Genomic DNA, 27,926 nt, shown 5'->3' with positions numbered 1-27,926 from the left:
GTAAAACCTCTTGTATGTATGTACTTTACCTGAATAAACATTTATTTATTATTATTTATTTATTTATAACTTCGTTACGGCCTCCAAAACTGCACACTGCCTACAAGAGACCCACATGCGAATTTATGGAGCAAGTGTGAAATATTTTGTGTGCTTCCTTTAGAGTTTGTAAGTGTTCAAAGGAACATGTCTTCGGGGAGAAGGAGAAGGAGAAGGAGGGGACGAAGTGGTGGACCAAAGGGGGAAGACAAAGGGGGCGGGAAATGGAAGGGAAGAGGGCGGGGAGAGGTGGGAAAGGGGAGAACGGAAGACGAGGGACGAATGTGGGAGGAAAGAGTCATACTATCCCGAACACCGCTGGTTAGCCCATCTAGTAAGACTACAGAGCACTTATAAGGAACCGGAGGAGGAAAGGGAAGGAAACGTGCCTATATCCACTTGGCCCATCGGGTATCGAACGCCAACGTGCAAGAAGCGTTCCGTTGCTCTACCGACCAGTCAGACGAACAACACACTGAGGCGAGGTACATTATCATTAACGTTACCATTCAACTGGTGTACAATTAGCCTCCATGCGAACAATCCAGGGCGGCAGTACTCAGCTAGTTGTGCTTGCGGGAGTTGAGCTCTGGCTCTTTGGTCCCGCCTCTCAACTGTCAACTTACAAGCAGTGTTGCTGGCAAGTTGCACAAGAGGTAAGCTGGTGGCGGGCCGCCCTCCGCCCCCCTCTCTTAGCTGCGGGCAGATTGAATTATTTCCTGAGAGCTTGAAGGTTCTTGAGAAAAAACATGTTTTCAAAATGAAAATTCCCAAGGACTTTACATTACTCTAACATACACAAAATATTGCCGGTAATTGTGTTATGGTCACTTACAATTGCTTTAGATTCAAGTCCAAGAATGTTTATTGAGACAAGAAAGAAATACATCTCAAAGGGATAGAGTAGCTTAGGCTATTTCTACCCCCCATTGCTTTAGAACTTTTTGATAACACTGCCAGTAATTAGAGACATTTCAATTAGCATATTTGTAATAAATGCTTCTTCATAAAGTCAGATGTAACACTAACAAGGAGCAGTGGCTTCAAGCTCGACAATGAAGGACTGAGCACAGGAGATGCTTGTCACCCACAGGGTTATAAACCAGTGGAACCGCCTACCCGCCGAAGCCATAAATCTCAACACATTACTACATATCAAAATCCAAGTAGATAAAACCATGAGAAATTAGAGGTCCTTTGACAAGCCGCCGGCTTCATGTTCGACCACTAGAAAAATAGTCTCCCTTCAGGTAAATTCACACAAATTATCACACGTGCTATTTCAAACCGTTTTTTTTTTTGTATAATATCGCCTTGGTCAGGGTCGTAGCCCCGAAACCTGCTGTTTCCACCAGACATTCCTGAACCTCCACTATCACATTAGTCATCACATATATTTTGTGATAAAACACAAACATTTGGGAAGTAAAACAGACCAAACAGCTGCCTAGCGAAGGCCAGGTGACTCACTGGGATGTACGAGGCTGTGTCTTCATTTCTCGAGCAGTAAGTCAATTTTTAAGTTAAATTAGTTACTGTGGCAAGGTCAGGAAGCTCGAGTTCAATTCCAGCAAAGGCAATATTAAAATTAGCTTTTGTGACAACTAACTCTTGTGACGCTAAAGTCTGGTAATAGACAGTGGCTGTAATTTTATTGTGAATTATAGTCAGGGTATTATTATAGTATTATAATTCTATAATATTCTATATTATAGAATTATAGTCATATATATATATATATATATATATATATATATATATATATATATATATATATATATATATATATATATATATACATTTGATGGTTACAAGATATACATGGGTTGATATAAAAATAATAATGCAAAAAGGTGCTTAAAGGTTATGGATCTCTTGAAAAACACAACAATGGGAAACATTGATGAATGTCACAGACGGGTTCGATCATTGTTGCAAGTCAAACACTTCTTCGAATTCCTCTGAAGTTGGACTAGTGCCCAAGACGCAACAGGCATTTCCCCTTATATATATATATATATATATATATATATATATATATATATATATATATATATATATATATATATATGTATATATATATATATATATATATATATATATATATATATATATATGTAATATATATATATATATATATATATATATATATATATATATATATATATATATATATATATATATATATATATATATATAGTCTTTCATCTAGCAGTAAATAGGTACCAGTGAGTTAGGAAACTGTAGTGGGTTGCATCCTGGGAAAGGTCAGTCGTTGGGCTAGCGGGACCTTCACAAACCTACAGATTCCTTTTTCTGACATTTTGGACACCACACAGAAATCATTAATATACCAAAGTAATATTTACATGCATATATATATAAAACAGGGAAACATGGCTGAAATAGGCAAAAAATACAAACATGGCCAGAAAAAAAAAACTTTTCACCACCTACGTGAGACCTGTTCCAGTGAATGCAGCGCCAACATAGCACCCTCACCTTATACAATAGCAAAAGTAAATTGATAAATTTCAAAAATTACTACAAGAGAAGCACCTGAGTCATGAGGACTCGGTCACAAGATGTTACAGGGAGGCTAAACCACATTTCATGAGACAAAAGGAGAATCCAAGGAAGCTTTAACAGAGCAAGAAGAGCCGTACAAGGTGCACATGGGGTGTACAAGGTGCACATGGGGTGTACTAGGGGCACATGGGGTGTACTAGGTGCACACAGGGTGTACAAGGTGAACATATGGTGTACAAAGTGCACACAGGGTGTACAAAGTGCACACAGGGTGTACAAAGTGCACACAGGGTGTACAAGGTGCACACGGGGTGTACAAAGTACACACAGGGTGTACAAAGTGCACACAGGGTGTACAAGGTGAACATATGGTGTACAAAGTGCACACAGGGTGTACAAAGTGCACACAGGGTGTACAAGGTGCACACGGGGTGTACAAAGTGCACACAGGGTGTACAAGGTACACACAGGGTGTACAAAGTACACACAGGGTGTACAAAGTGTACACAGGGTGTACAAAGTACACACTGGGTGTACAAAGTGCACACAGGGTGTACAAAGTGCACACAGGGTGTACAAGGTGCACACGGGGTGTACAAAGTACACACAGGGTGTACAAAGTGTACACAGGGTGTACAAAGTGTACACAGGGTGTACAAAGTACACACTGGGTTTACAAGAGGAGTCTACTGAACACCTGTGGGAGCAAGACCAGATGCCACAGGTGGAAATTGGAATAACAAATTACACTATAAGGAACATAAATATAAATATATTATTATATATAATAATTATATATTGGGTTAGACTCCATGAGATAAATATATATTTATCTCTTATTTATTTCGTGTGTGATAAATATATATTTACCTCTTGGAGTTTGTACAATAAATTCCAAGTTTTACATAGCGCACCATGTCAGTGGGGTAGGGAACTGGGCCCAGGAGCTAGAGATCGCTTTACGCAAGCACACAAAATCTAGATCAGAAGAATGACACATTATTTTATTATTGGAAATTTAAGACATGTTACTGAAAACAGAATACAATACAGGGTATACTTTGTCAAATTCCCAAATGCGAAAATGTCACTGAGAAGTAATAGAAATAATCCTATAATTATGCTTCAGTGTTCCTGTTGATAATCCTCAAATTTCACTGTAATGTTCCTACTAATTTTCTTTAATTTTCCTTATAATGTACCTGTTAATATTTTTCAATTTATTTATTTATTTATTTATTTATTTATTTATTTATTTATTTATATATATACAAGAAGGTACATTGGGTTTGTGAGAATACATTGGATAGTACAGTATTTACATTCTTGTAAAGCCACTAGTACGCACAGCGTTTCGGGAGCGTTTCGCACAGCGTAATTTTGTTACAAATTACCCACTTAAATTTATCTGTTAGATTAAGGACCAAATGCTATGCGTGTTAGTGGCTTTACAAGACTGTAAAAATCATCAATGCTATGTACTCTCATAAACCCAATGTACCTTCTCGTATATAAAAAAAAATAAATAAATGAGTTTAAAATCGGGTAAACTCTGGTATTTATATGCTAGAGTTTAATCCTGGAATGTGTTCAGGATTAAAGTAAACTAAGGGACTCAAATTAGCTACGGGTCAAGAGGTTGGTCTGTGTGGTGGTCTTAAACCCTTCAACCATTTCTGTTCCGGCCGGGACAGAAATGGTTGGGCACGTTTCCTAACACCTCACGCACCTGTTCCTCTAGTTGTAAATAGGTATACAGGAGTTAGTCAGCTTGTTGTATGGGGTTTCAGCCTGGGTGAAGGGTCAGTAGTTTGACCTCGGGGGGGAGGACCCCGTTATAAGTCTAACATGTTCTGTATTATACATAAATTAATTATTAATTAAATTGGCTGCGAGCTGTTCCCCGATACAATAAATTATTATTAATTATAATTATCATTTCCAATTCTCACTTAACACTTCTTACCGTTCCACTCATCCTTACCCCTTTTCGTATCCACTCCCGTAAACATTTTATTCCCCTTTACTTTGTTTGTTGTTTGATAATAAAAATCATGTTGTGATTGTAGTTTTGGAACACGCTGTTAACGCAGTCACCGTTCAAATTAGTTAGGATTCGTTCTCTTTGACAACATTTGTTATAAGAGAAAACGATATACACATTGATTGATTGGTAAACTATTGGAAGTAGTGTTCGCATGGTGTCTGAGAGGGCCGAAGGGGCTTCGTGTAATGGATATAATCGGCTTTCAAGTAGATACATATTTTTTTCTGTCGTAATTTAGGCCTCAAATCTCGGTTTGTCAACCTGTTCTCTCGAATAATACGTCGTATTTTGATTTAAAAATCCCCAACGTCAAAATGTGATGTACTTTGAATCAGAGCGGCTCGCTAAATTGACAGACTCTTGTCTTTATAATCGTGGGTTCATCAGTTAGGTAAGGGCAATTTAGGACTTCATTTTTGTGATGATGGGACAACTTGAGAGGACCGGCTCAGCACAGTTGGGTTGGTTCTTGACTCACAATCGGGAATCCCGGGTCCTAATCCAACTCACTGACGTCGTGTATGCATAATTCTTGAGTGAATACCATAGAAGGTTGATGATTGGAATTACAAATCAACTTTCTCTTAACCTGCATAAATTTATTCCTAGGAAATACATTCAAAAGTGATTAGTTGAATATTCGACCTGTATTGATCTCCAAATCGTTTTTAACACTAAACAGAGAGCTAATCTTAGGACAACTTGCGTCTTTTGAAGGTAATAGAAGACTGCTAATACGACTCGAAGGATGCCTAAGAGTAACCGAACCTCTTTGAATGAGTCAAAATTTACTAAAAAAAAAAAATCAAAGCCTCGAAAATTTCAAAGCCTCAGAAAATTCAATTCATAAAAAAATCAAAGCCTTAAAACATCACTCATTAAATTCAAAACCTTATAAAATTCAAAGCCTCAGATTTTTTTAAATAATAAGAAAATAGTAGGCCTTAGGAAATCACAAAATTCTGCCTATTTAGGCGCCTAGAACACACCTCCAGCAGGACATATGTGGGAAGCGCCTTTTTCAAGCCCGAACTAGTACGGTACTCAACTCAGTATGAAGGGTTTCCCTCAAAGAGTTACCCTAAACTCAGTATGAAGGGAAAATGAGGTTCCCCTAATTTTTCCAGATGATTTTATCCAGCTGGATAAAATCAGTTTCATGGATTTATAATCATATGGGTGAAAAAGCATCTACTCTTTTCTGTCAACCAGTGTGGCTTGTCTAGCTTGAGGCGGCTGCCACTTGACCTTTTGAAGAAGTATTCTGGACGTTCATACTTATGAGAAGATACTAGCTTAAAGCGTTTACATATAATGTACCGAAACATGTGACTAGCCTCACATTGTGTTATAACCAAAGTTTCTCTCGCGTGTGTGTGGCCAGTAATTGGATGGGGGACCGCGCAAACACCTTTACCGTTGGCAAAGATGACCTTAATAAGCCTTATGAGATTCGTGTCCCGAATTATATTAATACATGCCTGTAATACATAGTGTAATTATGCCAAGTTAATTAAAAAGTTATTATGCCAAGGTACGCTGGAGGATAGCAAATACACTTTGATGATGTCCGCTGCATAATAAAGTAAATTATGCTACTTAATTTGTTGTTACTGCAGAGAAAGAGAGAGAGAGAGAGAGAGAGAGAGAGAGAGAGAGAGAGAGAGAGAGAGAGAGAGAGAGAGAGAGAGAGAGAGAGAGAGAGAGAGAGAGAGAGAGAGAGAGAGAGAGAGAGAGAGAGAGAGAGAGAGAGAGAGAGAGAGAGAGAGAGAGAGAGAAAGAGAGAGAGAGAGAGAGAGAGAGAGAGAGAGAGAGAGAGAGAGAGAGAGAGAGAGAGAGAGAGAGAGAGAGAGAGAGAGAGAGAGAGAGAGAGAGAGAGAGAGAGAGAGAGAGAGAGAGAGAGAATGAGTGAGGTGAGCAATATACAATGGATGTGTTACTGCTTGCTGTTAATGGATCTAAGAATGGATCTCCAATTCTTTACAACCCCCCTTTTGGAGGTATATTTTAATCAGCCTCTTATTATCCTCCAATAAATGAGACTTAAAGAGTGACCAATTTGTCTTCTCAAATCTAGGGCCTAATCTAGAACCATTAACACGCTATATGTGCCTTAGTGGCTTGGTGAGAATATACCATTTAATTACCCCCAACTATGAACTGATGCAACCCATTGTACGCTCATATGTATATATCTAAGTACATATATAAAAGGGAATGTCTGTCTTTCCAAGGTCAGAGGCTTGGAGCTAGGCTTCAACCAACTTTGCACGGCAAATCATTACGATCACACAACACTGAACACAGCGGAAAAAACCCAGTCAAATTGAAAAGGATATCAAAACTTTTCAACCGGTCGAGGTCGTCATCAGTAATAGACTCAAAACAATATCAGTCTCTTATTGATGACGATTTTAAATGGTTGAAAACGTTTTAACGTCCTTTCCCATTTCACTGTGATCTCTCTTTCTCTCTCTCTCTCTCTCTCATGAGGAAGGCCTCTAGAATTAAGAACACGAGACCGAATATAATAATTGCAAAGCTCCACTAACCTCTCGCCAGCAGGTCCGAAGTGTCTAGTGACTGGACCATCAATTATGTAATGTGTGATATCCTGACCGATTTCTGCAACAGCCAACATGTGCAATGATCGAGAGATTCGATCCCCCGTAGCCTATACCTATCACAGGTTATGGTAGCCTGGAGCCAGATTCACGAAGCAGTTACGTAAGCACTTACGAACCTGCACATCTTTTCTCAATCTTTGGCAGCTTTGTTTACAATTATTAAACAGTTAATGAGCTCCGAAGCACCAGGAGGCTGTTTATAACAGTAACAATAGGTGATAACAAGCATGAAAACTTCCCAAACTGTTTAATAAATGTAACCAAAGCTGTCAAAGATTGAGGAAAGATGTACACGTCGTAAGTACTTGCGTAACTGATTCGTGAATCTCTCCCCTGAGGCCCACTGCGTCGCACTGTCTGACGGACACTTTGTGCTGCTCACAACACCCGAAAATATATAAATATTGCACATATTGGCACAGCGTGACAATGCACACATTTCCACGTAAGAATTTATGTAATGATTTATTATACTTTAATCGTATAATATATCAGGCTAGTATATGAGTGTGATATACGATATTCGGGCAGTGTGACCTGTCCGAAACGCTTTGCGTAATAGTGGCTTTAGGCTTTGTACGTACTAGCTCTATCTATAAATCCATCAATGTTTGTATCTCACCTTGTATGTATGTACTTTACCTGAATAAACATTTGATTTGATTTGATAAGAAATTGGAGAACGGTGAGTAGGGGAAAACGTCGTGGAGAGGCAGTTAGCACTAGGATATTGTTGATATTTTAAATACGCCTGAAACCCCTGGGCGTAATTAGCGTCTTTATAAAAACATTATTTACAAATTACTATATAATGACCCCCTTTTGTTTATATAAACACAATATGTTGTTGCGGAGGTATGAAGTTAGACGCGGTGAGTGAGGCTGGCCAGTGTGGCTCAGACTCTCGAGCTGAGCGGTGGTAGTAGAGGTGTCGCGCACGGCCGCTGCTCCTTCCCTCACACCACCACCGGTCCTGCTCGCTCGCTCTCCTTCCTTCCAGCGAGTCTTCCAGGAAACTTCTCCTGTGTATACTTTATCTAGGTTATTTCTGTTGTGTTTTGTAATATGTGAATGTCCTCTCGTGCGTCAGTATGGTGGGAGTTAATTACTTATCGCTTATACACGTAAGACATCTTCGGTGGTTGCCCAGTCTTAAAAGTTTTAATAGGCTGCAGAGTTCTGGAAGAATGCCTTAGGCGTTTATGAGGCATAAAGGGGATGACTCCATCTGCTAAGATTACTCTCCGACCCGACCTTGATTTCTCCAACTTCAGTACACAAGACCTAATATGTCTTAGTATTGTTTCCTCGAAGCAAACAATAATTTGGATAACTTAGAGTTGTCTACCTTTCCTTCCTTGTCATAGTGGTACATTTGAAACAAAAAATAGTTAACTAGCGGTGATAATTGGCATTATGAATTAAAGTTGAAACTTGATGGAAATATACCAGGATATACCAGGATGGTATACCACAAGGTCACTAGTTAAGGTGTCGTGACTTCGCACCAGCTGCCACAGGCCACACCACCTGCCACAGGCCACACAAGTTGCCACAGGTCACACCACCTGCCACAGGCCACACCAGTTGCCACAGGTCACACCACCTGCCACAGGTCACACCACCTGCCACAGGTCACACCAGCTGCCACAGGTCACACCAGCTGCCACAGGCCACACCACCTGCCACAGGCCACACCACCTGCCACAGGCCACACCACCTGCCACAGGCCACACCACCTGCCACAGGCCACACCACCTGCCACAGGCCACACCACCTGCCACAGGCCACACCACCTGCCACAGGCCACACCACCTACCACAGGCCACACCACCTGCCACAGGTCACACCACCTGCCACAGGTCATAACTGGAGCTGGGTTAAATATATAGACAGCTCAATGTGTCCACGGATGCACCTTGGCGTCTCACCGCGAACTGTATATCGGTTCCCTTACAAGGCGTCCTGGTTCCTGGCTGGTGCTCCAGGCTGGTGTTCCAGGCTGGTGTTCCTGGCTGGTGTTCCAGGCTGGTGTTCCAGGCTGGTGTTCCTGGCTGGTGTTCCAGGCTGGTGTTCCAGGCTGGTGTTTCAGGCTGGTGTTCCTGGCTGGTGTTCCAGGCTGGTGTTCCAGGCTGGTGCTCCAGGCTGGTGTTCCTGGCTGGTGTTTCAGGCTGGTGCTCCAGGCTGGTGTTCCTGGCTGGTGTTCCAGGCTGGTGTTCCAGGCTGGTGTTCCTGGCTGGTGTTCCAGGCTGGTGTTCCTGGCTGGTGTTCCAGGCTGTTGCTCCAGGCTGGTGTTCCAGGCTGGTGTTCCAGGCTGGTGTTCCTGGCTGGTGTTCCTGGCTGGTGTTCCAGGCTGGTGTTCCAGGCTGGTGTTCCAGGCTGGTGTTTCAGGCTGGTGTTTCAGGCTGGTGTTCCAGGCTGGTGTTTCAGGCTGGTGTTCCAGGCTGGTGCTCCAGGCTGGTGTTCCTGGCTGGTGTTCCAGGCTGGTGTTCCAGGCTGGTGTTCCTGGCTGGTGTTCCAGGCTGTTGCTCCAGGCTGGTGTTCCAGGCTGGTGATCCAGGCTGGTGTTCCTGGCTGGTGCTCCAGGCTGGTGTTCCAGGCTGGTGCTCCAGGCTGGTGTTCCAGGCTGGTGTTTCAGGCTGGTGTTCCAGGCTGGTGTTTCAGGCTGGTGTTTCAGGCTGGTGCTCCAGGCTGGTGTTTCAGGCTGGTGTTCCAGGCTGGTGCTCCAGACTGGTGTTCCTGGCTGGTGTTTCAGGCTGGTGTTTCAGGCTGGTGTTTCAGGCTGGTGCTCCAGGCTGGTGTTTCAGGCTGGTGTTCCAGGCTGGTGTTCCAGGCTGGTGTTCCAGGCTGGTGTTTCAGGCTGGTGTTTCAGGCTGGTGCTCCAGACTGGTGCTCCAGGCTGGTGTTCCTGGCTGGTGTTTCAGGCTGGTGTTCCAGGCTGGTGTTCCAGGCTGGTGTTCCAGGCTGGTGTTCCTGGCTGGTGTTTCAGGCTGGTGTTCCAGGCTGGTGTTCCTGGCTGGTGTTTCAGGCTGGTGCTCCAGACTGGTGTTCCTGGCTGGTGTTCCAGGCTGTTGCTCCAGGCTGGTGTTCCAGGCTGGTGTTCCAGGCTGGTGATCCAGGCTGGTGTTCCTGGCTGGTGCTCCAGACTGGTGCTCCAGGCTGGTGTTCCAGGCTGGTGTTTCAGGCTGGTGCTCCAGGCTGGTGTTCCAGGCTGGTGTTCCTGGCTGGTGTTCCAGGCTGTTGCTCCAGGCTGGTGTTCCAGGCTGGTGTTCCAGGCTGGTGTTCCTGGCTGGTGCTCCAGACTGGTGCTCCAGGCTGGTGTTCCAGGCTGGTGTTTCAGGCTGGTGCTCCAGGCTGGTGTTCCAGGCTGGTGTTCCAGGCTGGTGTTCCTGGCTGTTGCTCCAGGCTGGTGTTCCAGGCTGGTGTTTCAGGCTGGTGTTTCAGGCTGGTGCTCCAGGCTGGTGCTCCAGACTGGTGCTCCAGGCTGGTGTTCCAGGCTGGTGTTTCAGGCTGGTGCTCCAGGCTGGTGTTCCAGGCTGGTGTTCCAGGCTGGTGTTCCTGGCTGTTGCTCCAGGCTGGTGTTCCAGGCTGGTGTTCCAGGCTGGTGTTCCAGGCTGGTGTTCCAGGCTGGTGTTCCTGGCTGGTGTTCCAGGCTGGTGTAAAGCCAAGTCCTAAACCAGTTACTGACGCGTATCTAATCAAGACAGGCGTCTCCACATGCAAATTAACTCTGTCGAGCCACGTGGGGCTTGACTCCGTGGATCCATCAGACTGTCGGTGATGATGGTAGGGGGAGGAGGAGGAGGAGGAAGAAGCTCTGAAGACTTGCTTTACCTGCTCTATTATGTCTACTACATCTATTTCTCTTACACACGCACACACACATCCCCAGGAAGCTGCCCGTAGCAGCTGTCTAACTCCCAGGTACCTATTTACTGCTAGGTGAACAGACGCATAAGGGCGAAAGAAACTCTGCTCATTTGTTTCCGCCTCGGCTGGGAATATAATCCGGGCCTTTAGGACTACGTTCCTTGAGCGCTGTCCACTCAGTCGCGAGGCCCCCTGTGTGTGTATGTGTGTGTGTGTGTGTGAGAGAGAGAGAGAAAAAAAAATATATGTATTACATATGTTAGAGATATATGTATTAGATAAAATAAGTTGGGAGTCCGTACATTAGACGGTTAGGAAAGCGGGGGCCCAAGAGCTAATGCCTCGATCATGCCAATACAAACAGTAAATACACATGCGTACACGCACGCGCATGCACGTACACACATTTTTTGACGGATGGTTTGACGCCCCAGGGACGTCATTCTGGACGCACCAGAAACGTATTGCTTAACGCACATTGCAAACCACACAGCCTATTCAGCGTTAACCGAAGCGACGGTTTACAGCGTCGCTTCGTAAACCCGACAGTTCCTCGTCAAGAAACAGCGCGTGACCCGTCTGGGTGAATCGACAAGAAAGTTTACTGAGAATGACTCCGTTCTCCACAAGTCTCACACACACACACACACACACACACACACACACACACACACACACACACACACACACACACACACACACACACACACGCGCACACACACGTGTACGTTTAGGTGGTGTTAAACTGAGTGCCCAAATGAGCCACAGAGATATTAGAAAGAACTTTTTTTTAGTGTCAGAGTGGTTGACAAATGGAATGCATTAGGCAGTGATGTGGTGGAGGCTGACTCCATACACAGTTTTAAATGTAGATATGATAGAGCCCAATAGGCTCTGGAATCTGTACACCTGTTGATTGACGGTTGAGAGGTGGGACCAAAGAGCCAGAGCTCAACACCCGCAAACACAACTAGGTGATTACACACACACACACACACACACACACACACACACACACACACACACACACACACACACACACACACACACACACTTCTCATTACTGGCACTGGAGCGACCTTCACATCACCCCCTCCCCTAGACACACCTACTCCAGATTCCTGCGCTCTTAGACAGGTCAAGGAGGGATTTTACCGAGCCGGGAGGATAAAGTGTTGATCTTGGAAGCGCTCTTCCTCTCAGTTTCTAAGAGGTTCTCAACAGAGGACAACAACTCATCTGGCGGTTACAAACAACGAGACGAGGGGACACAGCTCATCGTCATGCTCACAATGATAGTGAGCTTCTCATGTTCAACTCTTCGGAAATCCGTGCAGGACAAGTTCCTTTTTCAGGCTGATGTTGTCTCGGGAAAATATTTTAATGTGATGTTCGTGTTTCAGGCTGCAGTGTTCCTTGCACTGATCGTGTAGGTTCAGAGTCACTGCGGGTGTAGGTTCAGGCACTGCGGGTGTAGGTTCAGTCACTGCGGGTGTAGGTTCAGGCACTGCGAGTGTAGGTTCAGGCACTGCGAGTGTAGGTTCAGGCACTGTGGGTGTAGGTTCAGGCACTGCGAGTGTAGGTTCAGGCACTGTGGGTGTAGGTTCAGGCACTGTGGGTGTAGGTTCAGAGTCACTGCGGGTGTAGGTTCAGGCACTGTGGGTGTAGGTTCAGTCACTGTGGGTGTAGGTTCAGGCACTGTGGGTGTAGGTTCAGTCACTGCGGGTGTAGGTTCAGGCACTGCGAGTGTAGGTTCAGGCACTGCGAGTGTAGGTTCAGGCACTGTGGGTGTAGGTTCAGGCACTGTGGGTGTAGGTTCAGGCACTGTGGGTGTAGGTTCAGTCACTGTGGGTGTAGGTTCAGGCACTGTGGGTGTAGGTTCAGGCACTGCGAGTGTAGGTTCAGGCACTGTGGGTGTAGGTTCAGGCACTGTGGGTGTAGGTTCAGAGTCACTGCGGGTGTAGGTTCAGTCACTGTGGGTGTAGGTTCAGGCACTGTGGGTGTAGGTTCAGGCACTGCGAGTGTAGGTTCAGGCACTGCGAGTGTAGGTTCAGGCACTGTGGGTGTAGGTTCAGGCACTGTGGGTGTAGGTTCAGAGTCACTGCGGGTGTAGGTTCAGTCACTGCGGGTGTAGGTTCAGTCACTGTGGGTGTAGGTTCAGTCACTGTGGGTGTAGGTTCAGGCACTGTGGGTGTAGGTTCAGAGTCACTGCGGGTGTAGGTTCAGGCACTGCGGGTGTAGGTTCAGTCACTGTGGGTGTAGGTTCAGTCACTGTGGGTGTAGGTTCAGTCACTGTGGGTGTAGGTTCAGGCTCTGTGGGTGTAGGTTCAGGCACTGCGGGTGTAGGTTCAGTCACTGTGGGTGTAGGTTCAGAGTCACTGCGGGTGTAGGTTCAGGCACTGCGAGTGTAGGTTCAGGCACTGCGAGTGTAGGTTCAGGCACTGTGGGTGTAGGTTCAGGCACTGTGGGTGTAGGTTCAGAGTCACTGCGGGTGTAGGTTCAGGCACTGCGGGTGTAGGTTCAGTCACTGTGGGTGTAGGTTCAGTCACTGTGGGTGTAGGTTCAGGCTCTGTGGGTGTAGGTTCAGGCACTGCGGATGTAGGTTCAGTCACTGTGGGTGTAGGTTCAGAGTCACTGCGGGTGTAGGTTCAGGCACTGCGAGTGTAGGTTCAGGCACTGCGAGTGTAGGTTCAGGCACTGCGAGTGTAGGTTCAGGCACTGCGGGTGTAGGTTCAGTCACTGTGGGTGTAGGTTCAGAGTCACTGCGGGTGTAGGTTCAGGCACTGCGGGTGTAGGTTCAGTCACGGGGTGTTGGTTCAGAGTCACTGCGGGTGTAGGTTCAGAGTCACTGCGGGTGTAGGTTCAGAGTCACTGCGGGCGTAGATCCTCAAGGCGTTAGCTATATAGGCTGAATGCGAATCCCAAAATGTACTCGCCAGGAAAGGTCTGAAAATATGCGCCTCTCTTTCCTAAACTTCCAAAGGCGGATGTTTCCCATTACACGCAGGACTTTCACCCTTACAACCGGTGGTTAATAGGGGCGTCTCTCCCGTTGAATGCCTTCTGGGAAAGTTAATTACCTGGACCTTTGGAGAAGTTGTTTATTTCGGCAGGGATCCCGTAGCTACTGTTTCGGCAGGGATCCCGTAGCTACTGTTTCGGCAGGGATCCCGTAGCTACTGTTTCGGCAGGGATCCCGTAGCTACTGTTTCGGCAGGGATCCCGTAGCTACTGTTTCGACAGGGATCCCGTAGCTACTGTTTCGACAGGGATCCCGTAGCTACTGTTTCGGCAGGGATCCCGTAGCTACTGTTTCGGCAGAGATCCCGTAGCTACTGTTTCGACAGGGATCCCGTAGCTACTGTTTCGGCAGGGATCCCGTAGCTACTGTTTCGACAGGGATCCCGTAGCTACTGTTTCGGCAGGGATCCCGTAGCTACTGTTTCGGCAGGGATCCCGTAGCTACTGTTTCGACAGGGATCCCGTAGCTACTGTTTCGGCAGGGATCCCGTAGCTACTGTTTCGGCAGGGATCCCGTAGCTACTGTTTCGGCAGGGATCCCGTAGCTACTGTTTCGGCAGGGATCCCGTAGCTACTGTTTCGACAGGGATCCCGTAGCTACTGTTGATTTCAGCGCCATCTTGTGTTACTTATAAACAACCAACGACATCGTTTTTTATATACATTAGTTAACTGTTTACATAAACATTGTTTACTTATGTATAAACTGTATGATTTATAGTGAGGAAAATACTACAGTATCCCCGAGGTTGCTGTATATCCTCCCCCGTCCAATCCCCAAATCCTTATCCTGATCCCTTCCAAGTGTTATATAGTCGTAATGGCTTGGCGCTCTCTCCTGATAGTTTCCTTCCCGCCGACGACCACCTCATTTCAACGACCGAGGACGACTTAAATCAGTTTTAATTAACTGTTCCAGTTGTGTATCTTAGAAGCTGTCTTTTGTTCGGTGCGTTGACGCGCTCACCAGAGTCCATATAATAAGGAGTTTTCTTGTTCTTAGACCACGGTCCAGGGCCACGGTCCAGGCCACGGACCAGGCCACGGACCAGACCACGGTCCAGGCCACGCACGGTCCAGGCCACGCACGGTCCAGGCCACATGCTCCGGACCAAGCTCTCGGCGTCGCTACGGAAGATGTCTCCTTTGAGGTCTGGTCTTGAAACCTCAGTAGTCGACCTGGTCATCCAATAGTCAGAACTCAATCGACGGGAGTAAAGGTGTGTTCGACTGGAAGGTTGGTGAGAGGGAACACCAGGGTGGGGGGGGGGGGTAGTCAGTGTGCCCGGACCACATGGAGAGGGATGACAACAGGTCCCAGGGAAAGGGGACAGGGATGGCAACAGGTGCCATGGGAAAGGGGACAATGATGGCGGCAGGTGCCAGGGGGGGATAGTGTAGGGAGCTGGGGGAGGTCAGAGGGTGACGGAGGAGATGCAAGAGGTCAAACATTAACGACAGTTGACCCCACAGGTCACCAGGTGCCGCTCTGGGCATATATAAAGGCGCCTTGGTGAGGCAGATGGTCTGATCTAATTTACATACACGAGTTAACTGACATGATCACAGGTGTTGAGGGGTGTGTGTGTATGGGGGGAAGGGAAGGTGGTGGCTGACAATGTAATAGACATTCTCAACTGTCAAGACGCCACCGAATGGAAGATAATCTGAAGTTGACGCCTATAACTCCTCCAGCCTTAGGCCTCTTTGGCTTGAGATTAGTTTTTTTTTTTACAAATCCAGTACAAACACGAGAGGGGGGCCGACTCCGACCCTCCTATGACAGTCCTACCCCACCCATAGGTCTCCCTGCAAAGTTTAATGCGTCTGGTCTACAACCTTAGACAGACAAACACATTCTTACCTCTTGTCATTAGTGTTTAACATACATAAACAATAATATTACAGGGAATAAGGAATAATATATTCTTGTATAAAATCTATAATGAAACGGTTCCCTCTTTTTTTTTATTGTTTCATTAGATAATTTTCCTTGCTCTGATAGCATTCAAATTTTTCCTAAAATGGACTGAAGGTAAATCTGATTTTTGGGGCATTAAATGTGACATGTTGTGATATGTGGTGTCATGCTATGATATGTGGTGATATGTGGTGTCATGCTATGATATGTGGTGATATGTGGTGTCATGCTATGATATGTGGTGTCATGTGATATGCGTGAGGCAGGAAAAACGTTGGGTGAATATGACAGTGACTATTTCCAAATTAAATTTGGAAAAAAAAACAAATATACTCAAATTTCATTTTAGTCTAAATGGACAGCGATTCATTTATAAAAATGTTTTGATAGATTTTTTTTCAGCAGATATTGTGGTTTGTCTCTCTCTCTCTCTCTCTCTCTCTCTCTCTCTCTCTCTCTCTCTCTCTCTCTCTCTCTCTCTCTCTCTCTCTCTCTCTCTCTCTCTCTCTTTGTCAGTACGGAAAGTTGGCACGCTAACTGTGACTGACTCTCATCATTGACTGCCTTCAGCTCCCTAAGTCATAACTGTGACGTGCTTATCTCTGAAGCTAGACACAGATATAATGAAACAATAACTGATGAAGTCAGCGTTTGTCTCCTGTGAATTCCTTCCCATATTGGTCTCCGAGTGCATGATAGAACTGATGAGTTGGCCAAGACTTTTGCTCGTAAAGAGGGAATTGATTACCATCTTGGCCTGCCTCTGAGCAGCCTGAGGGCAGCAATATTTCGGGAACATCAACAAAATCTCGTAGACTTGAGGCAAAGTGAAATTCACACCAGTTCCTCTATCTATCATCATTCTATTATGCAGGAAGTACCGCACATCTATGGGTCATCCAATAAGGTGAGTAGACTTCTAGATGTTACCACTGCTAGGCTTGGGCTAGATTGTTACTTAGCTAAACGACGTATATAGATCAAGCGTGCGACATAGAGACAGTAGAACGTTGGACACGAGACAGAGTCGACATTCCTGACCCAGGATAAACTACGTGATGCTCATGCGCGTCTTTCAAAGGAATATGCAAATGCGATTTCCATATCAAAAGACTGAAGAGCTTAGAACTGTCACGGGCAGGGCCCCTCTGAGGGCCCCTTGTGCCAGCTAATAAACAGCTGTTCTATACCAACGGGCCCCTGGACCCGTTGGTATAGACTACCGTTGGTTTGACTACCGTTTCCCCGGCAACTGTGTGGTTGGGTCGCGGAGAGCCCGTGTCTAGCTCCTGGTCTCGGCTCTCCTCTCTGCCACACCTCGCCAAATGTCAACATGTCATCCTGAAATGATAGCACTTATGTCAACGTTCAAGTATTGCTTGAACGTTGAACGTACAAAACTGGTCGAGAGAGAGAGAGAGAGAGAGAGAGAGAGAGAGAGAGAGAGAGAGAGAGAGAGAGAGAGAGAGAGAGAGAGAGAGAGAGAGAGAGAGAGAGAGAGAGAGAGAATAAGATCGACCAAGAGGGAGTATGTCCATATACAATGACTAATTAATTTAGACAGGCCGAGAGTCAACTAGTATGGGTGGGATAAACATATTTTTAAATAGAGATTCTAGCTTTTACGAAGCATAATCTCCGCAGCATCATTCATCTTCGGCTGCTCCCCGACTCAACATCCTCCAGGTCTCTCTTGAGGTCTTTGCAATATCATTAATTCCGATTGTTGTCTCGGAAGTCCATAGGATAGAACCCAGAACGCTGCCAGTTGAAGCTTTCTTGTTCAACGTTTTAGAAATGGAAAGTGAAAACATTTACCTGTGATTGCGCTTTGATATTGGATCAAAGAGACAAATTTCGCGATTGTTTTCATGTTATCTTATCTTGAGGTTATCTTGAGATGATTTCAGGGCTTAGCGTCCCCGTGGCCCGGTCCTCGACCAGGCCTCCTTTTTGTTACACATCCCCAGGAAACAGCCCGTAGCAGCTGTCTAACTCCCAGGTACCTATTTACTGCTAGGTGAACACAGGCATCAGAGTGAAAGAAACTTTTTGCCCATTTGTCTCCACCTCCACCGGGGATCGAACCCGGAATCTCAGGACTACGAACCCGAAGCGCTGTCCTCTCAGCTGTCATGCGCCCTGGCATTGTGACGCAATCTATACATAATCTTGAGGTTATCTTGAGATGATTTCGGGGCTTTTTAGTGTCCCCGCGGCCCGGTCCTCGACCAGGCCTCCACCCCCAGGAAGCAGCCCGTGACAGCTGACTAACACCCAGGTACCTATTTTACTGCTAGGTAACAGGGGCATAGGGTGAAAGAAACTCTGCCCATTATTTCTCGCCGGCGCCTGGGATCGAACCCAGGACCACAGGATCACAAGTCCAGCGTGCTGTCCGCTCGGCCGACCAGCTCCCAATCTCATAGATTCTGTATAGATTCTGCTTATGGTAATCCACAGGGAAGGCATCGTGGGAACCTGGTAGCGTCCCGCGGAGCCCAACAGCTGCGGACGTCACTCAAATGAATTGAGGCAAAATAACAGTGACACAAAAATGATTACAGACCTGTCGCAGTAACATTATTGAGGTTTTTGAGAGGCGTTAACAAGCCAATTTATTAGTTTTATGGAAATGAACGAACTAAACAGCTTAGAGTTTTTACCACAGCTTGATTACTATGGCCAAATTATATAGGGACTTGAAGCAAACCCATATGCATATGTTGCATATACAAGTTTTTTAATAAGAAATATTACACCTGGTGAGTTGTGTCACCAGGTGAGTATAGTGCAACCTAGTGAGCATAGTGTCACTATACTCACCGTGTCACTGTGAGTATAGTGCCACCCCCTAACATTCCCACAGACCAAAGCATTGGGGAAGATGATAGGTGAAAAAAAATATATCATTTAATAATGGTAAGTGAAACCGGGCAGGCCCAGACCGTAGATTAAATTTCTCTCTTTCCGCCTCTACTGGTGGCTGCAAGTGACGGCCCCGCCAGCCCCGAGCACTCCATGTGTAAACTCTGTTACGAGGAACTCAGGCATGCTCCCCCCCCCTCCCCACCCCACACACACTACGCTATTGACTGTCCAGTCGTTAGTTCCCCTCAGAGAAGCTGGTGTGAGTCCCCTCAAGCTTTTGCAATTACCCAAGAGCTCTCTGACAACCTTTCAACTTGGTGAATTTGTTACACTGTGTAAATATTTAGTTATTAATATTTATGTAAGGAATGAATGTAGCTACATGGAGTTGTTTGTGTCGGTAGAATGTGTGGGAGGAGGAAGGCGCGGGCGGCGCTGCCAGGAACCCGACTGCTACTGCTTCACCTGCTGCTCGTCTCTCCAGGTCAGTTACCCCTTCGTCCTGACCTCATTTTCTTTGATGTTTTTAACTAAGACTGGGGTCCATAAGGGCTGTTAAATGATGTACCTAGTGAAGTGAAAATGCAAGCAAGAGCTGTTATTCACACGCACACTCTCTCTCTCTCTCTCTCTCTCTCTCTCTCTCTCTCTCTCTCTCTCTCTCTCTCTCTCTCTCTCTCTCTCTCTCTCTCTCTCTCTCTCTCTCTCTCTCCCCTTCCCACATTAAGCTTTTAACATTTTTTCACGCATCTGTTCACGTTCCATTATTCCAGGAACTTTTTACTTCTTCTCCCTTCTCTATTCCCTGATCTTCTACCCGTCCACCCTTCCCCTTCCTTTATCTCTTGTCACCCCCCCCCCTTCCCTGCCTCCTCCATACCTCTCATTCTTCCCCACCCTCCCTCCCCCACCCTCCCCGCCACCCTCTCCTGCCCTCCACCTCTCTCTTTGTCTGGTCGGAGGTACGAGGTACATGGGGAGAAGCTCCCAGACACTTGGAAATACTACCACCAGTGTCTGGAGACTAAGCTGCGTTTTTAGTATCTTTTTAGGGGTGAATTTTTAGTTCGTGTGTGTGTGTGTGTGTGTGTATGTGCGTGTGTGTGTGTGTGTGTGTGTGTGTGTGTGTGTGTGTGTGTGTGTGTGTGTGTGTGTGTGTACTCACCTATTTGTACTCACCTATTTGTGCTTGCGGGGGTTGAGCTTTGGCTCATTGGTCCCGCCTCTCAACTGTCAATCAACTGGTGTACAGATTCCTGAGTCTACTGGGCTCTATCTACTACTGAGCCTCTATGGGCTCTATACTTGTGTGTGTGTGTGTGTGTGTGTGTGTGTGTGTGTGTGTGCTGGTGTTACACAACGTGGTGTTCGTGGTCACCACATGCTGACGCTGGGTCAACATTACCCCCCCCCCCCAAGGTGTAATTATCTAAGTGACTTCCCGCTCGTGTGGGTCACGCCGTCTTCCTTGTTACTTACGGAAGCTTCCGACGGCATGGTGCCCAAGCACTTGGGCTGGACGGTAGAGCGACGGTCTCGCTTCATGCAGGTCGGCGTTCAATCCCCCGACCGTCCACAAGTGGTTGGGCACCATCCCTTCCCCTCCGTCCCATCCCAAATCCTTATCCTGTCCCCCTTCCCAGTGCTATATAGTCGTAAGGGTTTGGCGCTTTCTCCTGATAGTTACCTTCCCCTTGTGATGGTGTCGGCACCCAACACCATCGGCTGTCACTATTTAGCTCTTGGACCCCGACTTTCTAATTGTAGATTGTCTAATAAACTGACTTACGACCTAGTTATCCTCGATTGTATCTACTACATATATTTCTCTCTCTCTCTCTCACACACACACACTCATCCCCGGAATGAATGTAGCTCGTATCAGCTGTCTAACTCCGTAGGTGAACAGGCTCATCAGGTAAAAGAGAAGCCCATTTGTTTCTGCCTCGGCCGGGAATTGAGACTGGGCTCTTATAATTATGACCCCAGGGGCCAGATTCACGAAGCAGTTACGCAAGCACTTACGATCCTGTACATCTTTTCTCAATCTTTGGCGACTTTGTTTTCAATTCGTAAACAGTTATAATGAGCTCCGAAGCACCAGGAGGCTGTTTATAACAATAACAACAGTGGATTGGGAAGTTTTCATGCTTGTAAACTGTTTAATAAATATAACCAAAGCCGTCAAAAATTGAGGAAAGATGTACACGTTCGTAAGTACTTGTGTAACTGCTTCGTGAATCTGGCTCTTGAGTGCCGTCCAGTCGGCTGAAAGAGATAGCGACAATTATCAAGAGAAAGCGCCAAGCCATTACGACTATATAGAACTTGGAAGGGATAAGGAATTAGCATGGGACGGAGGGGAGCAATGGTGCCCAATCACTTGTGGACGGTCGGGTATTGAACGCCGACCTGCATGACGCGAGACCGTCGCTCTACCGTCCACCCCAAGTGGCCCGGGCACGTTCGGCTGCGAGTGTGTGTTTGTGTATTTGTTTCGTCAGCTGATGACAAATACATCTGCGTTTGTGTTTTTGCCTGTTGAGTTTAAGCCTAATTTCTTAGCGCACTTTAATTGTGCACAACTACCATTGTCATACTTTTCATGCTTTACCCTTTGCAATTACCCCATTATCCGTTCTGTCATTTCCCATGAGAATTGGGTATGTGGTAATCATGTCTCTCTTAACTCTTCTGTCGTCCAGTGACGTGAGGATCAATTCCTGTAGTCTTTCCTCATAAGTCATACCCTTCTGTTATGGTACTAGTCCAGTGGTATACCTCTGAACTTTCTCTAGCTGCCTTTTGTCTTTAATTAGATGAGGACTCCACTCCGGTGCTGCATAGCTGAACGGTCTATACCTAGCAGGTATAGCTCCTAGCTCCTAGGACCACCAGACGCTCCACAGCTCCCACACCTAGCCTCCCTCACCCCTGCCCGATGTCCCTCACCCCTGCCCGACCTCCCTCACCCTACCCGACCTCCCTCACCCTACCCGACCTCCCTCACCCTGCCCGACCTCCCTCACCCTGCCCGACCTCCCTCACCCTGCCTCACATCCACCTATTATTGTCCCACGTCAGCACTCCCTCCATTCCCAGCCCCGTCAATCGAGTCGTCATAATGGACATTACTTAACGCCTCGCAGGTTTAGTCAAGCCCTTAAACTTGTCTTGTCTTGTCTTGCTTGTCTTGCTTGTCTTGTCTTGTCTTGTGAGCGCGTGTGTACTCGCCTACTTGTCCTTCAGCATCCATTCTCCCCTCACAGTCTCTGGTTTTCCTGACGTCGTTATGGGTGTGTCAGAGGCGTGTGGAGGACCCTCTCAGTGTCTGGTGGTGTGTGGAGGGCCCTCTCAGTGTCTGGTGGTGTGTGGAGGGCCCTCTCAGTGTCTGGTGGTGTGTGGAGGGCCCTCTCAGTGTCTGGTGGTGTGTCAGAGGTGTGTGGAGGGCCCTCTCAGTGTCTGGTGGTGTGTGGAGGGCCCTCTCAGTGTCTGGTGGTGTGTGGAGGGCCCTCTCAGTGTCAGGTGGTGTGTGGAGGGCCCTCTCAGTGTCTGGTGGTGTGTGGAGGACCCTCTCAGTGTCTGGTGGTGTGTGGAGGGCCCTCTCAGTGTCTGGTGGTGTGTGGAGGACCCTCTCAGTGTCTGGTGGTGTGTGGAGGGCCCTCTCAGTGTCAGGTGGTGTGTGGAGGGCCCTCTCAGTGTCTGGTGGTGTGTGGAGGACCCTCTCAGTGTCTGGTGGTGTGTGGAGGGCCCTCTCAGTGTCTGGTGGTGTGTCAGAGGTGTGTGGAGGGCCCTCTCAGTGTCTGGTGGTGTGTGGAGGGCCCTCTCAGTGTCTGGTGGTGTGTGGAGGGCCCTCTCAGTGTCTGGTGGTGTGTGGAGGGCCCTCTCAGTGTCTGGTGGTGTGTGGAGGACCCTCTCAGTGTCTGGTGGTGTGTGGAGGACCCTCTCAGTGTCTGGTGGTGTGTGGAGGGCCCTCTCAGTGTCTGGTGGTGTGTGGAGGGCCCTCTCAGTGTCTGGTGGTGTGTGGAGGGCCCTCTCAGTGTCTGGTGGTGTGTGGAGGGCCCTCTCAGTGTCTGGTGGTGTGTGGAGGGCCCTCTCAGTGTCTGGTAGTGTGTGGAGGGCCCTCTCAGTGTCTGGTGGTGTGTGGAGGGCCCTCTCAGTGTCTGGTGGTGTGTGGAGGGCCCTCTCAGTGTCTGGTGGTGTGTGGAGGGCCCTCTCAGTGTCTGGTGGTGTGTGGAGGGCCCTCTCAGTGTCTGGTGGTGTGTGGAGGACCCTCTCAGTGTCTGGTGGTGTGTGGAGGGCCCTCTCAGTGTCTGGTGGTGTGTGGAGGGCCCTCTCAGTGTCTGGTGGTGTGTGGAGGGCCCTCTCAGTGTCTGGTGGTGTGTGGAGGGCCCTCTCAGTGTCTGGTGGTGTGTCAGAGGCGTGTGGAGGGCCCTCTCAGTGTCTGGTGGTGTGTGGAGGGCCCTCTCAGTGTCTGGTGGTGTGTCAGAGGCGTGTGGAGGGCCCTCTCAGTGTCTGGTGGTGTGTGGAGGACCCTCTCAGTGTCTGGTGGTGTGTCAGAGGCGTGTGGAGGGCCCTCTCAGTGTCTGGTGGTGTGTCAGAGGCGTGTGGAGGGCCCTCTCAGTGTCTGGTGGTGTGTCAGAGGCGTGTGGAGGGCCCTCTCAGTGTCTGGTGGTGTGTCAGAGGCGTGTGGAGGACCCTCTCAGTGTCTGGTGGTGTGTCAGAGGCGTGTGGAGGGCCCTCTCAGTGTCTGGTGGTGTGTCAGAGGCGTGTGGAGGGCCCTCTCAGTGTCTGGTGGTGTGTCAGAGGCGTGTGGAGGGCCCTCTCAGTGTCTGGTGGTGTGTCAGAGGCGTGTGGAGGGCCCTCTCAGTGTCTGGTGGTGTGTCAGAGGCGTGTGGAGGGCCCTCTCAGTGTCTGGTGGTGTGTCAGAGGCGTGTGGAATGCCCTCTCAGTGTCTGGTGGTGTGTCAGAGGCGTGTGGAGGGCCCTCTCAGTGTCTGGTGGTGTGTCAGAGGCGTGTGGAGGACCCTCTCAGTGTCTAGTGGTGTTGCTGTCCGCAGGTAACTGTCTCCGCTGCATCAACTGCACCAGTCTGCGGGACGCCAGCTGCCTAGAGGGTATCGGTGAGGAGCAGCACTGCACCAAGTCTGAGAACTACTGCGTCTCCTACACCGGCTTCCTCAAGAACGGTACGTCTTGCCTTACATCGTCTCCTACAAAACATCCTGTACGTCTTACAGGACCCAAACTGATGAGCGGTTAAGAAGAACTCCTCTTAACCCCTCACCTGCTGTAGAAACCCCTCACATACTATGGAAACCCCCTCACATACTGTGGAAACCCCCTCACATACTGTAGAAACCCCATCACCTGCTGTAGAAACCCCTCACTTGCTCGTGTGTTTCAACTTAATTCCAATTCCCTCTAAACTTCACCGCTCTGGAGTATAAACAGATGCGAGGTTCTGGCAACTGTGTTTTTCCCCTCTCTGTAAAATATAGGAGAATTCCCTCATCAAAGAATACATTGCCAGCACCACAAACGTCCACCATGTCCGTTTACGGGAGGTCGGGGACTACATCAACCAGCTGTTTATTGCTCTCCTCCGCTGGGATAGTAATTACTGGTTGTCGGGGAGATTTGATTGGCCCGGTGGCCCTCAGATTCCTTTCGTCCTGGTTGGGATTTTCGGTGCGATGAGCGTTTCCCGCTCAGCTTGACGCTGTAGAGGAGAAACTATGCTATTTTTTTTATGGCAGGCGTTTCACACCGAAGTGTATCCTGCCTCATCTGCACCCCACATCTCCGGAAAATTCCTTACACCTCGGCTTGAAAAATCGTAGAAAACTTCATGTTCAGCTCATAATAATCTCGGCATTATTTTCCCCGAGTGAAAACTTGTTTGACAGTTACTTTCTGTTTTGTAACGTAATTTCTTGTTTTCATACTTCCTGGAATGTCAGTCACTTAAACGAGAGCAGTTGCCACAAATAAATGTTGAGCAGTCGCCATTAGCAGCACTATAGGCACGGGAGCCGCAGTGTCGTGTACGAAACGAGTGAAACTCTCGTACACGTCGGCGTCTCAAGAGACACGTCGTCCGAGACGGTCAGTCTGCCCAAGACCACAGCGAAGACGTGTATGGGTGGACAGACAGACGTCCTGCTTTTGAGCACACTGTCCTGTGCGTCACAAACCTTAAACAGCCTAATTTGAGCCCAGTCTAAATATAATTATAAATTATATTAGGCTACTTCCTTTAGTTGGTTACCATATGCTATTCCAGTTAAAAGTAAAAACTGAATGTTTATTTTTTCCAATTCTTTGTTTTTTTTACTGTTTGAATGCATGTATGAAATATATACAGTGCATTCTAAAAATTTCCTTTCAGAACAAAATATATCACAAAATTGCACTCATCATATTACAGTGATATTTGACAAACAATTCTCCTAAGTATATTTTGTATATTTTCTACAAGTTTGCTTATATTTTAACTCATAACATGTTTAATTTAGGTTAAATCTTCGGGCATAAGACTTTAGTAATTTATTTTCTAATACTAGGATTTGGTAATTGTGATGTTATTATAATGAAGAAATGCATATATATATATATATATATATATATATATATATATATATATATATATATATATATATATATATATATATATATATATATATATATATATATATATATATATATATATATATATATATATATATATATATATATATATATATATATATATATATATATATATATATATAAACAAATTTCTTTTTGGAGAATTGGAAATCTCCAAACTGGACACCAACAAGTCACTCTAAACAAAATGGTAATTTTAATTGTATTAATATAATCAGGTTTGTTGTTATATTTTAGGAATTATTAATTGATCATTTGTAAGAAAGATGTATGACTGGTACCGTATGAGGCTTTGACACTGTATGAGTGTCACTGTTTGAGGCTTTGACACTGAGTTTTTGAAGCTGTATGAGTCTTTGAATCTTTCACTGTATGGGTCTTTGACGCCGTATGAGTTTTTAATTTTCGTTGAGCATAATTAAATCTGGAGAATGAGGATAACCTCATAATGCACCCAAAATTTGCCAGTGCAGGCTACTGAACTTACGGCCCTGTATGACTAACCTTCCTGTGTGATGGGGGAGGTTTACCATCACGTAGCTAGTAGTTTTTTGCCACACTCTGTACTCCCCCTTCATATAATCTAGAGTAGTTATGTATTGACGCACTCTGTACTCCCTTTCAGATAGTCTAGTGTAGCTGCACACATGCAGATGTAGCTAAATGTGCCAATAAAAAATAAAAACATAATAGGCGTGGTAGATGATGGCCGCCGTGTACTTACCTTTTTCCTTGCTCCTTCAGGCCGGGCGCAGGTGGTGTTCCGGGAGTGCGCCGAGACGAACATGTCGCAGTTCTGCGGGGAACACCTGGAGCGGCTAGCCAACAACAGGGTGGAGCATCTGGTAGCCTGCTACTACACCTGCGACACCGACCTGTGTAACGTGCAGCGTATGAAGCACTTCAGCGGCGCCGCCACCATCGCCGCCCTCCTGCCGCCTCCGCCAGCCACCGCTCTGGTGGCTGGTCTCTTGTCTCTTTGTGTCAGACTGTTGCTTAGTGCTCTACTCTAGGTGGTCCTGTGTTGTGTGGCGGGGTGTTGGTCCTGTGTTGTGTGGAGGGGGTGTTGGTCCTGTGTTGTGTGGCGGGGTGTTGGTCCTGTGTTGTGCTGGGGCTGTGTTGGGGGAGTGTATTGTGTTGGTCCTGTGTTGTGTTGGGGAGTGTATTGTGTTGGTCCTGTGTTATGTTGGGGAGTGTATTGTGTTGGTTCTGTGTTGTGTTGGGGCCTGTGTTGGGTCCTGTATTGTGTTGTTCCTGTGTTGTGTGGCAGGGGTGTAACTGCCAATCATCGTGCCCCTGTTTACCAATAAAAATAAATCAGCTTTCACCTAACTACCCCATCTTAATACCACTCATAAACTCCGAATATATGAAAATCAAGATTATTTCTTGTATAATCTGGAGTGATCATGGAATTCTTTTATAGTTTGCTATGTAAAGGGATTTGTTTAGTCCTGGTCTGTGTTCAGGAGTGCACTATAGTTTCAGGCTGGCCAGTAAGCCCGTGTGTTGGTCTGAGACACATATTCCAATATGAGTTTGGCTCTGGCAAAAATCTTAGAATCTTCAAAAAAAAATTTTGTTTCCGTTTTGTTACCGATTTAAACCCCGGCGCCTACAGTTCATAAAATCTATTTTTTGTTAACATTTTTATGTGCGTGTGTTTGTCTTCTTTTTACTAATTCTGCTTAGTTTTTTCAATATTTTTTTTTGCTTTCAAGTTCTTTTGGTAAATATTTCATAAACTAACAAAGAGCGATGAGGCTTGTGAATGAGGCGGCCGACTTTATTCTCTCTCTCTCTCTCTGTCTCTCTCTGTCTGTCTGTCTCTCTCTCTCTCTCTCTGTGTCTCTCTCTGTCTCTGTCTCTGTCTGTCTCTCTCTCTCTCTCTCTCTCTCTCTCTCTCTCTCTCTCTCTCTCTCTCTCTCTCTCTCTCTCTCTCTCTCTCTCTCTCTCTCTCTCTCTCTCTCTCTCTCTCGTTCCTTTCACTGGATGTCTGAAATAAATGGGGGTTATGGCCGACACAATTCAATCTCAATAAAAATACAGCATGTATTCATTTTGTTCTCATAGTTCAGTATACAAACGTGATGTATTAAGTGTATAGTTCCCATACAGATCAGATCCTATAACAGTGGTGTGTGTGTGTGCACCATAATCCGTATGTAAATTGTGTAATTTATATTATATAAAATGTATACTGTGTGTATTCAATTGTGTATACCTGTATGTGCTCAGTTTATGTCTTTATGTGTGCATAAAGGAATTTTATAGTCACTGTATAGTTTCCTTAAACTCCATCAGTATTAATTTATGGTATATTCAAAGTCAAAGAGAAGTCGTATATTTTT

At 46.5% G+C, this 27,926-nt stretch overlaps 1 protein-coding gene across 2 annotated transcripts; it reads left to right on the top strand.

Moving 5' to 3' along the window:
* The first annotated feature begins 344 nt into the window (after positions 1-344).
* Positions 345-27,852, top strand: LOC123767807 (uncharacterized). 2 transcript variants are annotated; one of them, XM_045757856.2, is made up of 4 exons: positions 345-695; positions 19,330-19,409; positions 23,985-24,113; positions 26,320-27,852. In XM_045757856.2, the coding sequence occupies exons 2-4, from the start codon at positions 19,331-19,333 to the stop codon at positions 26,586-26,588; spliced, it is 477 nt and encodes a 158-aa protein (XP_045613812.1). In that variant the 5' UTR covers positions 345-695; position 19,330; the 3' UTR covers positions 26,589-27,852. The 2 variants fall into 2 exon arrangements, with proteins under 2 accessions (XP_045613812.1, XP_045613813.1); XM_045757857.2 differs by lacking the exon at positions 345-695 and adding an exon at positions 8,145-8,283.
* The last annotated feature ends 74 nt before the right edge of the window (positions 27,853-27,926 follow it).

The sequence above is a fragment of the Procambarus clarkii genome, chromosome 67, assembly GCF_040958095.1.
Source record: "Procambarus clarkii isolate CNS0578487 chromosome 67, FALCON_Pclarkii_2.0, whole genome shotgun sequence".
In the NCBI taxonomy this organism is placed as follows: domain Eukaryota; kingdom Metazoa; phylum Arthropoda; class Malacostraca; order Decapoda; family Cambaridae; genus Procambarus; species Procambarus clarkii.
Note: the sequence above shows the minus strand (reverse complement) of the source record. Positions and strands in the feature narration are given on the sequence as shown.

Excerpts from the sequence above, each read along its gene's own strand:
- LOC123767807 (XM_045757856.2), top strand. The coding sequence starts at position 19,331 with ATGTGTGGGAGGAGGAAGGCGCGGGCGGCGCTGCCAGGAACCCGACTG. Across the intron at positions 19,410-23,984 it reads CCTGCTGCTCGTCTCTCCAG|GTAACTGTCTCCGCTGCATC; the intron begins GTCAGTTACCCC and ends TGCTGTCCGCAG. Across the intron at positions 24,114-26,319 it reads CACCGGCTTCCTCAAGAACG|GCCGGGCGCAGGTGGTGTTC; the intron begins GTACGTCTTGCC and ends TTGCTCCTTCAG.